Genomic DNA, 13,183 nt, shown 5'->3' with positions numbered 1-13,183 from the left:
CTCACCCCTTGACTCTGGGTGGGTGGAGCAGTGACTAGGTATGTGAGCATAGGCCCCTGTTTGCTATTCTTGCAGAGCTGCTGAGGATGTAGGTGGCATTTTTGGTGAGGTGTTGTATCTCTCCTGCTGGCCACCCGACCATGGGTGTAGGAGGTGTTCTCCCTGGTCATTGGTTGGGTGTTGTGTGTGTGCTCTGCTGTTTGCCAGTTGGGCAGGGTGAAGGTGTCTGGGTAGTCAGTCACTGGGTGGGTGGTGTGGAGACTCTCATTGACAGTCTCTAGTAGGCAGGGTTGTGCAGGGGTGTTTGGAGTAGGCACAAGCCTCCGGTTGTGGCGGGGGGGCAATGCTGAGGGCAAGGCAGAGGCCTGCCCATCTGTGCCCAGTTGGTGGGCATGCCCCTGTCCACTATAGCACATTATGAGGAAGGTTGTGTAGCTGGTCCTTAGGCTCCCAGTGCCATTGGTTGGAGGGGTTGAGGGGCGCCACTGGTCCTCAGGTGCCCAGTGTGGGTAGTTGAACTCCCGGCTTAGGGGGTGGGGCAGTGGTGAATGCCACAAGTCTACAGCTGTGAGGAGTAGGAAGAGGGATGGGCGAGTAGGATGGAAGTGCTCCTCAGGCTCACAGACCTCTGGCATGGGGTTCTGGGTTGTGCACGGTGAGTGAGGTGGGTGCAGTTAACTTTCGCAGGGTACTCTTGTTGGTCTCCGGCCCTGAATGCAGAGTTGCTCCTGCTTGTCTGCACCAGGCGGAGTGGGTTTTGGCTGGGGAAGCTGCTTGCTTTGCTCAATATGGTCACACTGTGCAGGCTCAGCCAGCAGGTCACTGGCACAGGTAACTGGAGGGGGCAGAAGGCACCGCAAGTCTGTGGACCCCCCACACCAGTGGCTGGGTAAAGCAGCAAGTGCCTCAGACTGGGCCAAGAGCTACCAACTTACGGGGTAGAAGGTGTCAAATGCCATACTTCTGCAGCTGTGAGGAGCGAGGAGAGGCAGTGGGCAAGGAGCGTGAGAATGCTTCTCAGACCCATGGACCTCTGGTGGGGGCAAGGGGCCTGGTGTGCACAAGGTCTTTAGGGCGCCTGTACTTCACCTTCGCAGGGCTGGAAGCACTCCTGTCAGTCCCTTGAGTTGCATGCAGAATTGTTCCCACTTACCTGCTGCGGGTGAAGAGGGCTTCAGCTGGTACTGCTGCCTGCTTTTTCCCCATATAGCCATGCTATGCCAGCTTGGCAAGCAAGACACTGGTACAGGCGATCAGAGGGCATAGAGTGCATTTCAGATCTGTGGATTCCCAGGATTAGTGGCTGGGTGGAGGGGCAGGCACCTCCAGGCTGGGGCTGTGAGCTCCCAGCTTAGGGGGCATGGAGGTGTTGAATGCCACAAAACCGGTGTCACGAGCAGGGAGAAGGGATGGATGAGGAGTTGAGAGTGCTCCGCAGGCCCATAGAGCTCTGGTAGGGAGGGGCCTTGGGTGCCTGTGGTGGGTTGGGTGCAGGCGCTTAACTTTCAAAGGGTTAGAAGCACTCCTGCCTGACTCAGGAGGCATTTGCAGAGTTGCTGCTGTTTACCTGCACCAGGTGGGGTGGGTTTCAGCTGGAAATGCTGCTTGTTTGTCTCAATATGTCCATGCTGTGTAGCTTCGACTACCAGAACGCTGGTGATATTGTAATTCTCTCCTTCCACCTGTCATTCAGTCCGATTCTTCAGCCTTACCTTTGGTGCTTAGAAAAAAAAATTTTTTTTTTTTTTTTTTTGATGCTTAGGGTTCCTAAATTGTCATATATATTTTAGAATCATTCAGATAATTTTAACATTTGTTTTATCTTGGTGTTGACATTTTTTCCTCATTCAGGTTGAGAATTTCATGATTATTAGTATGACATGTAATTTTCTAGTGAAACTTGGAAATTTTAGGAGACTTTAAATTTTATATAAACCTTGACTTTTAGTAGGCCTCCTCTGACACTGCTTTGGTGGGAGAAGGGGCATGTCACTTCGTTATTGTCAGGTGGAGCTGGAAGGACAGGTTCCTCACACCACCTCCACTGATACTCCAGGGGAGAAAGGGCATCTCATCACTCCAGGGTGGGGTTGGGAGTTCAGCTTCCCCGTCAGGCCTCCTCTGACACCACCCCAGCAGGGAGCAGGAGAGATGTCTCATTACCACCAGGTGGGGTGAAAGCCTCGGCTTTTCACTCGCCTCCTCAGACACTGCCCTGTCAGAGATAGGGTATGTCACTACGCTTCAGTGGGATCGACTTTAAACTCCCCATTCAGCCTTTGCTGCTGGGTACAGAAGTGGGGCTGCAGCGGTGGTGGTTGGTTAGAGTAGAGTAGGTGTTGTCTAAAAGTTTTCTTTCTTGTTAGATTGCCCCTTTTCCATTTCTTTGGCTAAAGAAAACAGGCTTTTCTTGAAATCTTTTTTATCTGCACATTGTTGTTTCCAGGTTGCTGGCTTCTCTAGCATTTAGTCTGGGATATATGAAGCAAAAAGCAAAACCAGAGATCTCACCAGTGTGTTGTATCTCAGATCCTGAGATCCCTAGGTGGGGGTCTGTCTACTTCTCTTCACCTTTGAGATTTTTCTATTTGTTTTATAAGGTCCAGGGTTGTTAGCAACACATAACTGGAGGAATATGGAAAAATATGTCTAATCCATCCTTCTAGAAGCAGACATCACTAACCATTGATTTTTAATCTAGTCACTGCCAAGTATAATTACTGCCTTTAAATTGGCCTCATGTGCTTCAGAACATAAACACTTCATTATTAGCCACTGATCATTTTAATACAGATATGAAGTTGTTTTAATGAAGTCAAATACAGTACATATTGAAATATTCTGTCCTCCCTAATTTTTTTCCTTTGTTAGCGTCATAAAAATGTCCCATTGGAAATATTTTGTTTTGTAGCAATAGACATTTCTACAGAATACAAATTTTTGAATAGTTTGTAATGATTTTTGCTGAATTAATCTAAAATGACATTGCTAAGTTGAAAAAAATTTACCCAGGACAACAAGCAAATTTGTTCTATGCAGTATTTTAGGCAATTTACTACATGAATTTCATTTTAAATGCCCATTGATATCAAGGTCATAAAACCAAACCAAACCCACTGCCGTCGAGTTGATTCCGACTCATAGCGAACCTATAGGACAGAGCAGAACTGCCCGATAGAGTTTCCAAGGAACGCCTGGCAGATTCGAACTGCTGACCTCTTGGTTAGCAGCCATAGCACTTAACCGCTATCCACCACCCTTTAAGTATACCTGCTGTTTTGAAAATTCCTTTCTGACTTCCTATTTGATGTGTCCGAATACAGAGTCCCAGCTCTAGGTGCCCATTGTAAGTAAGCTTAAGGATGATATGTCTTAGTGAAGCTTGTCTTATGAACATGTACAAAGAAAAAAAATCTATTTTTTCATCTATTATCTATTATCTGCTGCCTTTATAAATTTACTTTTAAACCATTATTAATAATTAAAATTTTCAGAATATCTTGTCCAATACCCACAAAAATTTTTAAAATCACAGAATTTTATTGAGTTTAATTGCATAGTAGGTATACATCTTTGTATTTTATGCAACAGAAAAAAATTTAAAAAACATTCTGATATGAACATCTTCTATGCTATTTGCACAATACAGAAAGGCACTGATGAGTATTTAGACATATATGCTAAAAAAGAAAACATTACAATTATTAGTACGCATGTCACAATAAATCCATGCCTTTAAATTTTTAAAAAAGTAAAATTTATGGTCAAGTTTCTATCTTGATAAAGGTACAAAAGCAGTTAATATAATCATATTTTAAGTATTCTTTTGGTGGCATTAAATAGCATTGTAATTATATATGCAAAACTAATATTTTAACCTATCAAATAAACTATAGAAAAATAAGCATTTGTGCTAAATTATAAAGTAAATTACAGTTTAAACAGCAAAATCAACTTTCTGTGAACAAGAGTTATTAAGCGTAATAGGTAACAACAATATGTAGACTTTAACCACTAACTTAAGCAGTTTTCCCTAGCATTTTCCCATCTGGGAACTAAAGAATTTAAAATACAGGTATCACAGGTTACTTGTGTGATTAAAAGTAATTTTGACAATGTCAAAAGTGGTCATGAGTGGTCTTCACTGATGACATAAGCAAATTTTATTGTAAAAAGCCTAAGTAAACAGTATGCTTCCTTGAGCATCACACAGATATCATTATAACCCATTAATCAAACAAATCCAAAGAATTGTCCAGTTCATTTCACAGGCCATCAAAACCATGACATGCTTTCCCAGTTTCTCTTACATCTTGGATATTATACTTTTGAATACTAATAAATCTTAATCATCAGAGATGCTTTGGTAAAGTAATAAAACTTTAAGCTCACGAAATTGTCTACTTGGCCACAGTGACACTCATCCGGCATATGCTAAACACAGCTATTTCCCTTAATTTCCATTTCTCATACAAGCTCGCTGCAGATGTTACTTCAGTGCCTGGCAAGGAACATCCAGAAGTACTTAGTTCCTTCCTGCAGGCTTTAAGAGTGACCATAGGGTCCATTTTCTGCATGTGGTCCTTCTGAAAATAGTAATAGCACCTTCTTTCATTCTTGGTGTTTGGATGATAAATTACATGGCCATCCCTTCTACTAATAAGTAAAATCAGAGAAAAAATGAAACACTCTCACAACAAACAGTATTTTGATTCCCCAGCATCACTGCAGGGACACAAGTTTGGCAAAACCTGGGTCCTGTAAACTTTAGTATTATGATCATGGAGCTTGGGATTTAACTGAGCATCTAAGGTGAAACAAAAACAAAAGATAGGGGGGACCTTGTATCACCAAGAAAGCAGCACCAGGAGCAGAGGGTGTCCTTTGGACCTGGGTTCCCTGTGCCTGAGGAGCTCCTTGCAGGGGAAGATTGATGACAACAAATCTTCCTCCAGAGCCCACAGGGAGAGAAAGCCATCCCCTGGAGCTGACACCCTGAATTTGGGCTTGTAACCTACTAGACTATTAGAGAATAAATTTCTCTTTGTTAAAGCCAAAAAAAAAAAAGATGATAAATAGATAATAGCCTCATTTTCTAAGAAGCATGCAATTAGGAAGAAGCCAAAGCTGTTTAATGTTAAATCTAGGCTACTGAGGCTGACTTCTTGGATTTCAATCACAATTCCAAATACTTAGAGACCAGGTGACTTTAGGCAATTCACTTAATCTTTCCAAGCGTCACTTTCCTCAGGTAGTAATAGTTTTCTATAGCATAGGATCATATGGGGATTAAATAATTCATGTTAAAGCATTTAGCAGAGTACCTGTCACACACTAAACTCTCAATAAAGAACTCAATTAACAAAGCACGTAACTAACCTTCTAGACACAGTGCAAACACATTCCTCAATATCATATAAAAGAAGTGCACACAGGCAGTCGGGGATAGGATAAATTCACAGCTAACTAATCAAAACCAAAGCCAACAGTATATAAGTGTGTATAATTTAATATTCCCAATCAATTCTCTATTCATTCAGTGAATATTCAGCATGCTACAAAGATGTCACTGTGACTTTTAAGTAATACTGGCACACACTCTAACTTATTCTCACTGAAAAATGAACAACACTAATGAGAAGGAAGATTGATTTTTTGCATAGATTTGTTCAACTAGAGAAGATTCATTTTCTGATAAGGAAATACAGTAAATCTCCATTCAGTAAATCATTCTGTGCAAATGTATTTAAGTGTCAGAAAGACAAAGACCCAGGGAACAAGCAGGTGGAATGGAATTTTTTTTTTTTTCTCCTTGTGATGAATTTGAGTAAAGACAAGATTTTGGTTTTCAAAACTAAACAATGAAAGATTAAAAAAAATATTTGTTTCTTTAAAATAAAATTTTGAACTGGATTCTAATATATTCTAAGGAATTGTTAAGGTCACAGAGGAATGAAGGAATGGGATGGTGATTAGAACAGGCACAGATATCAACACCCTCTACAGTACCATTCAAAGAAATACAACTTTTAAAAATCTTTATATTTAAAGCCAGTATGTTCTCTTATTAAAACAAAGGACAAAAATAAGGTTTACATTTGTACCGTTCATAAAAAAATAGAGGACAATTAGGAATTTAGGTAAGTTGAAAGGGAAATAATCTGTACAATAGCTTAGGTAATTAGAACTCCCTTTGCTCACTTGACAGTAATACATTATTAAAAAAAAAATCTGCCAGGACCTTTTATTATTATTTTGTAAAATAATAATAGAAACAAATGTTGAAGTTATAAAACTTGCCTTTCCATGTTAATTTTTTTCAATTCTGATTTGTCACAATTTAGACGGTTCTTCTAAAAATAAGTACAAATGCATGAAATTTGCTGATTTTTATCTATACATTCATTCATTCAACACACATTTCTCAGTGTCTCTAATGCAACACTCACTGTGGTAGGTACACACCCCACACACACACACACAGACACACTCATTGCCGTCTAGTCAATTTCGATTCATAGTGACCCTGTGGGACAGGGTAGAACTGTCCCATAGGGTTTCCAGGGAGTGGCTAATGGATTCGAACTTGCCGACCTTTTGGTTAGCAGTTGTAGCTCTTAACCATTGTGTCACCAGGGTTCCGTGGTAGGAAAAGAGCACAAAAATAAAAAGCAGAATCCAGGAAGACATGTATATTTACAAATAAATAAAAAGAAGTACTATGTGATTGGAGCACCTAGGAGGATACACACCCCACAGGACATGAGGGATCCTCCAGGAAATCACATTTGAGTAAAGTCATCAAGGCTAAACTTTAGTCAAGTAGGGGCAGAAGGTGCGCAGGGGGAAAGGATTCTGGGCAGAATGTATAAGAGTCTCGGCTGGAGACACTGGAGAGAGTGGCGACTGGGAGAAATGCAGTATTAAAAAATGGCAAAGGTGTGCCTGGAAAGGTTTGGCACGGGACCTGCCGGAGTAAGTTGTGTAGTGAGTCTGTGTTTTAGACAAGTGACTTGGACAGCAGTGTGAAGAACGGGTTGATAGAAGACAAGAATGAGGCTGGAAAACCAAGACCTCAGCTGCTGCAGCTGGTGAGAGGTGCTGGGGGGAGGGGGGGCTGTGGGGTGGATTAATAAGCTATTGACGAGGTCAAAAGAACAGGTATTCATGACCATTACTAGTTAATAAAGGAGAAGAAAAACTACAATGAGATCTAGATGTTGGCCTGAGTAACTAGATGCTGGGGGAAAAAAAAAGGAGAACACTGCAAAGGAAGAAGATTTACATTTGAGTATAAACTGAATACGAAATCATGTGGGAATTTTATGACATCATTAAATCTACTTATGCTGAACAGCCGTTAGCTGGAAAGATTATTTCCTGGAAAGATTATTTCCTGAGGAGTCTAATATACAAACTTGGAGTCGTTTTCCCACTTCAGCTTTTCTGCTTGCTTAGTATTTGCAATTTACAATGGTTCATCATTACTAGTTAATCCATTTATTATTTCCATGAGGATAACTAATGGAAGCATTCCATTTTTAAATTAACAGCAGTGAAGCAATTCTCCAGAAGTCTCCCAGAGAGACTCTGAAAAGCCAAAATTCAACTTTAAATTTGTGGACACTTTTTCTGCTTAAACTTACTTAAGTAAACTGTCTTTGCTAGAAAAAATAAATAGCAAGCATTTCTATTTAAAAATTCAATTTACTATATAAATATTTCAGGTTATTTTACATTTGAGCAACTTTTTTTTTTTTTCCCCTCACTTGAAAACTATTTTAGCCTAAACATTGAATGGTTGCAAAATAGAAAGATGCATACTTCAAATGAGCTACAAATTGTTTTGGTTTTGTACATACAAATACACCGTTTTGAAATGAACTTCATCAAATAGCAGATTTCACTAATTTTTCAATGAATGAAAACTGTTTAGAATAAAATTAAGGTCACTGATTAGTTGTCTGCCATCATATAGATATTGCCCAAAATAGTTTTTATCAAATTAATAATGATAAAAAATTAAACCAAAAGAAGTTCATGGCTTACGGCTCTGAGGCTAGACTAAAATGGAGTCTGCTATTACGGGATATATTCAATGAAATGGTGTGTTCTACAAAACGTGTGTGTAGGTAACATTCTTTACAAGATAATATTGCCGCAATAAAATAACGAGCAGCTTGCAAGTTATTACATTATGTGTGTTGGGGATTGATTATTCATACTTGTAGGCTTTTTAAACATTGGTTAAGATGTCATATAATTTTTACAACCAGAATTTTATTATACTTTTCACAATCCATAAATCATGTAAATTTCTACTTTTTTTTTCCAAATCATCTAACTCCTCTTTCCTAATCTTTAATCCCCTAGCCACCAAGAATCATGTGTTCCTCGCCACCACCCCATGGTCTCCCCTCTTGGTTTCTGACCTTGCCCTGACCTCTGTGAGCAGTGCGACATTGTACCCACTAGCACCAAGGTTTCACATTATCTCCTACATAATCTAGTATCCTGTATGTGACTTTAATATTTCCTTCCAAACCACTGACAACTCTTGTGTGTCTATTCAGATTTCATGTAAGTTATAAAATATTTCAGTTACATATGCAATAGATACTAAGTATCTTATTTTTAAGATTAAGTCTTAAGCACTCACAAAAAGATTTAAGCAGTACTTTGGTGTTTAGGCTCACTTTGGATTTCATTTAAAGGGATTAGTATTTAAAAGCACTAATAAGGCATTTTTAGATATTTATTTAGCCACGGAATTAGTTTCCATAAACTGACCAACAATAAGCCCTTGAAATATGTGGATTAAGTGAAGGCAGTGTGGAAAAACCTGACCTTGAACACTGAATTAAAGACACAAGCAAACAGGAACCAGAGAAGCAACTCTGTGGCACTACTGCATTATATGAACCTGTACCCTAAAACATTAACACCAGATATACGCTAAGAAGTCTAAAACACAAGGCTTTAAAAAAGAACAACAGCTCTATACCATGAAAGACTAAGCAGCACTTTTGCCTGGTGTGGGGAAGCAGCAGAGGAGAGATGAATGGAATAAAGACTGGAAAATGTGCTTTTGTGGTAATGGAGATTTGGGACAAGTCTTTTATTTACTTGCCTTAAATGAATTTTTATGGATTAAGAACATGTTTCTTGTGGAGATTTTAAGGTAACCATTATTAGCGAAGGCAGAAAGTATTAATTTCCTAGTTAAGATACTATTTTTCAATATCACAGAATGTGGTGAGCTTTACACATAAATTCTTATAAATAGTTTGATATATAGTAAGCATAAATTTGGGGGAATTTTTTTTTTTTTTTCAAGACAAATTGCCAAGGCTTTCTCTTGAATGATGTCTTTGGTTATAATCAGGCCTTGAGTGACATTTGCTCTATGAACTATTAACTGGTTTTGCTGGTGTCTGTTCCGTGCATCCCTTGAGGACTAGCATTAAATTACCTATCCTGTGTTATAGCTCATAAAACATATTTAATGCAATGTACCTTACATTAATGTAAAATAATTACAGAATGAAAACAGATCTTTAGTTCTGAGATGGCAATATTATTCATGAAGCTACTGCTGAGCACGTTGAGCCTTTTCATCCCTTAGAAATGAAAACTCAGGTGCTCTTCTAAGAGGAAGCGTAAACGAAGCTGAAATATAAACTCTTGATGTATCTTCTCGTGACTCTTGACATGATGTCTCTCAATCATTGGCTCACAGATTCCTGAGTTAAATGAAGCATAATGAAACACAGTTAGCATGTCCTGGTTCTTCTACAACAACTTATTATCACTTTATCAAAGCAAACAGTGCTGGGACAGGGGATCCAGCGACTACCAAAATAGCTCCTATTCTAAACCCTAAAAAAAAAAAAAGTTGATAAAACTATAACAATTTCGAATCTAAACAGTAAAGAATTGACTGATATGAACTAGTTCACAGCATGAAATATATGAGAATAAATTAACAAAAGGATTGAGAAAAGTTGAAGGGAAAAAATAAAGCTATATGAAAAGTTGTAAAAGAAATTAGCCTATGGTGATAACAGAAAAAAAAAATAAACATTAAAAAAAGATTTACTTTTAAATTTATTACTAATCATATACAAAGATAATCTAGAACATAGTGAATGACTAGGTCTTCTAGTCATGAAATTAAAAAAAACTAATTAGATTAATATATAGATAAGATAGCCTATGTATATTGCATTTTACCTTTTATTTGCAGTATCATTTGGAAGTAACTGAATTTTTTCTGTGCCTGGGGGCATTATTTTCTATACCATTACTGCTATCATCTGATTTCCTGTATAGAAAGCAAAACGGAAAATCACCAGATATTTCTATTATGAAAATAAATGCAGTATAACAATTTATTGCATGGGTATCAGATTTAAATGTAAAAAAAAACAACGCATGCAGAATTCACTCTTCCAAAAATGTTTCCAGAGGGACGAGTCCCTGGAGAAGGACATCATGCTTGGTAAAACAGGAAAAAAAAAAAAAAAAAAAAACAGGATCAGTGAAAAAATAAGGAAGACCCTCAACGGGATGAACTGACACAGTGGCTGCAACAATGAACTCAAGCATAACAACGACTGTGAGGATGGTGCAGGTCCAGGCAGTGCTTCGTTCTGCTGTGCGTGAGGTTGCTATGAGTTGGAACCAACTCAACGGCACCTAACAACATACCAGCTTATATATTGGCTATCAGATTTAAATATAAAAAGCCAATGTGAGCAGAATTCACTCTTCCTAAAAATCTTTTACTTGTAAGGTTGATTTAATTTTTATTTATACTGGAAAGGAAATGTTGCCACAGATGATGATGACAAAGACCCTGTTTTTGTTTTACGCAGGAGAGTTTCTTCTCACTTGGTTTCTCAAGGGACAAAGACCTGGTGATCTGCTCTTATAAAAACTGCAGCCTACAAAACCCTATGGACAGTTCTGCTCTGCCACGTGGGGTCAGTATGGGTCAAAATTGGCTAAACGGTAATGACAACAAGAAGCATGAATAGGGGCTTGAGTACATGGCCACAACTTATGCATTGTTTGAAATGTGCTTGAGCAATAGTCAATACGTAGCTCAGCCAACATGTGGGATACAGGTGTTATGGGTTAACATGCTTATTATATTGAATTAGAGGGGAAACATGGTTCTTTATCTACCCAATGTACATCAGAACAAGACTACAAATGGGGACTTCAGATTTCCAGGCCAAGAATGGCTAAACTAGGTAACAAAGGGTAGGTAATGGATGCCTTTCTAAGTCTTATGGACATGCTTGAACTAATTAAATTACCACTAGATTAAAAAAAAAAAAAGCCAATCATGTCAAAATTGGGGGACGGAGCATTATATAGATTAAATATCCGTCAGATCAGATAAATGAGTGAGCTCCTTACTGAATTATTTCAAGTGACTAGCTTGTTTTTAAAAGGAGCCCTGGTCGACTGCTGAGGTTGGGAGTTCAAAACCAGCAGTGGCTCCTCAGGAGGGAGATGTGGCAGTTTGCTTCCTTAGAGATTTACAGCCTTGGAAACCCTATGGGGTTGCTATGAGTCAGAATCGATTTGATGGAACATGTACAGGTAGCTTGTCTATATGCTTTACATTTAGTACCATTTTTTAAATCACGTTCACTAAGCAACTCTGTGAATCACTGGTATGTAAACACATATATACACGTTTTATATAAAACACTATAACATTTATTCTCTTCCAAGAAAAATTTACCTCGTAAATATATACTCCAAAGGAGAATTGGTAAAAGGCTGCACTAAATGAATTCAAGTGACTTTGATACTTGAATTAAACCCAAGGGTGTTAAAATAACCCAAACATAAGAAAACTAAAGCACTGTCGATGGTCTCTGTGGAAGAGTCTAGCATAGAGAAAGAATGTATAATATTCCAATTAAAAAAAAATTCTTTATACTATAGATTGAATCTGCTTGACAATGCTCACAAAATAATCTAGACAAGATATTAAAGAATAAGGTAGGCTGTAAAAATAAAAATTACTTAAAACCAATGGTCTACAGTGTTCTGCCACCACCCTTTCATAGAGAGTCTTAAGCAAAATAGAACGCGCTGAGACCAGAGCAACCTCCAAATGCAAACTCAAAGGAATAGTTGGAGATACTGGGGAGGTTAAGCTGGGAAAACAGAAGAATCTGTGCAAGGTTATAACTGTCTTCAAATACTTGAATGGCTGTCCTGTGTTTTAAATGACTGTAAGTAAGTAGACAAATAAATTGGAATCAAAGAGTTTAAATCATTATTAGCCAGATGTTCTTCTCCAGAAAGAGAATGGGCTTCCTTGAGAGAGGTTCAATTCCCTTCCCACTATGAGAGTCTATGATGCTAAGACAACACTCCCTTTCCCCTCTCTATGGAATTCCTCATATAATTATTGTGTGCTCTTTTTTTTCTTAACTTAGAAGTCATATTTGGTTGATTTATTTTAACCTGCTCTATGTGAAGAGAGTCAGAATAACTATTTGAATGTCTATGAGTATCTGTATGACAGCTGTTTGCCCACTCCTGCTTTTTAACCGTAGTTTTTTTTATAGCGCTCACATCTCAAAGCCTCTGGTAGCCGATACAATGAATATCAAGTGTCATTTGTGTTGGTACAGTTGTTCAGGCCTCTCGTTTCCCAGGTTTCTTTTGGCTGCTTTAATCTGGTGTCATTTTCCTGGTTGGAAGTCCTTAGCTCTGTTCCCTAGACTTTAATGTCCATCTTGGGCACCTCCAATGTGGCCTCCAAACTCAGTTCTCTGGTTTGGAAGAACTGAGAACTTCCAGCATCTGCCAAACCCAATTACCTCTCTGTAACTTTATTTTAAGCCCTCCTAATGCTCAACTTCAAAGAGAGCTATAAGAGAACTAATGCTACAAGTTGCGTTCTCTAAAAAAAAAAAAAAGACTAATAGACCCCTAGGCCAGTGGTTTTCAACATGACAAGGAATTAGAATCACTGGTAGACATTTTAAAGAAAAACGGACACCCAGCCCTCATTTCCAAAAGATCTGATCCAGTTGATTCAGTAAGGTCTGAGCAACTGTATTTTTAAGAAGCTTCTTAAGTGATCAAAAATGTAGCCAGGGCTGAGAATCACTGCTTTAAACAAATTAGTACTTTTATGGTTCTTGAATAA

The 13,183-nt window shown here is 38.5% G+C and overlaps 1 protein-coding gene across 1 annotated transcript in view; it reads right to left on the bottom strand.

Moving 5' to 3' along the window:
• Positions 1 to 4,419: 4,419 nt before the first annotated feature.
• Positions 4,420 to 13,183, bottom strand: part of EMB (embigin) — a 50,217-nt gene continuing 41,453 nt past the window's right edge. The window contains exons 8-9 of the mRNA XM_049863526.1: positions 10,234 to 10,324; positions 4,420 to 9,743 (exon numbers count right to left, since the gene is read on the bottom strand). Of these exons, the coding sequence (XP_049719483.1) occupies positions 10,249 to 10,324 (76 nt within the window). The 3' untranslated portion in view covers positions 4,420 to 9,743; positions 10,234 to 10,248. The remainder of the gene's footprint in view (positions 9,744 to 10,233; positions 10,325 to 13,183) is intronic.

The sequence above is a fragment of the Elephas maximus genome, chromosome 2 (genome assembly GCF_024166365.1).
Source record: "Elephas maximus indicus isolate mEleMax1 chromosome 2, mEleMax1 primary haplotype, whole genome shotgun sequence".
Taxonomy (NCBI): Eukaryota; Metazoa; Chordata; class Mammalia; order Proboscidea; family Elephantidae; genus Elephas; species Elephas maximus.
Note: the sequence above shows the minus strand (reverse complement) of the source record. Positions and strands in the feature narration are given on the sequence as shown.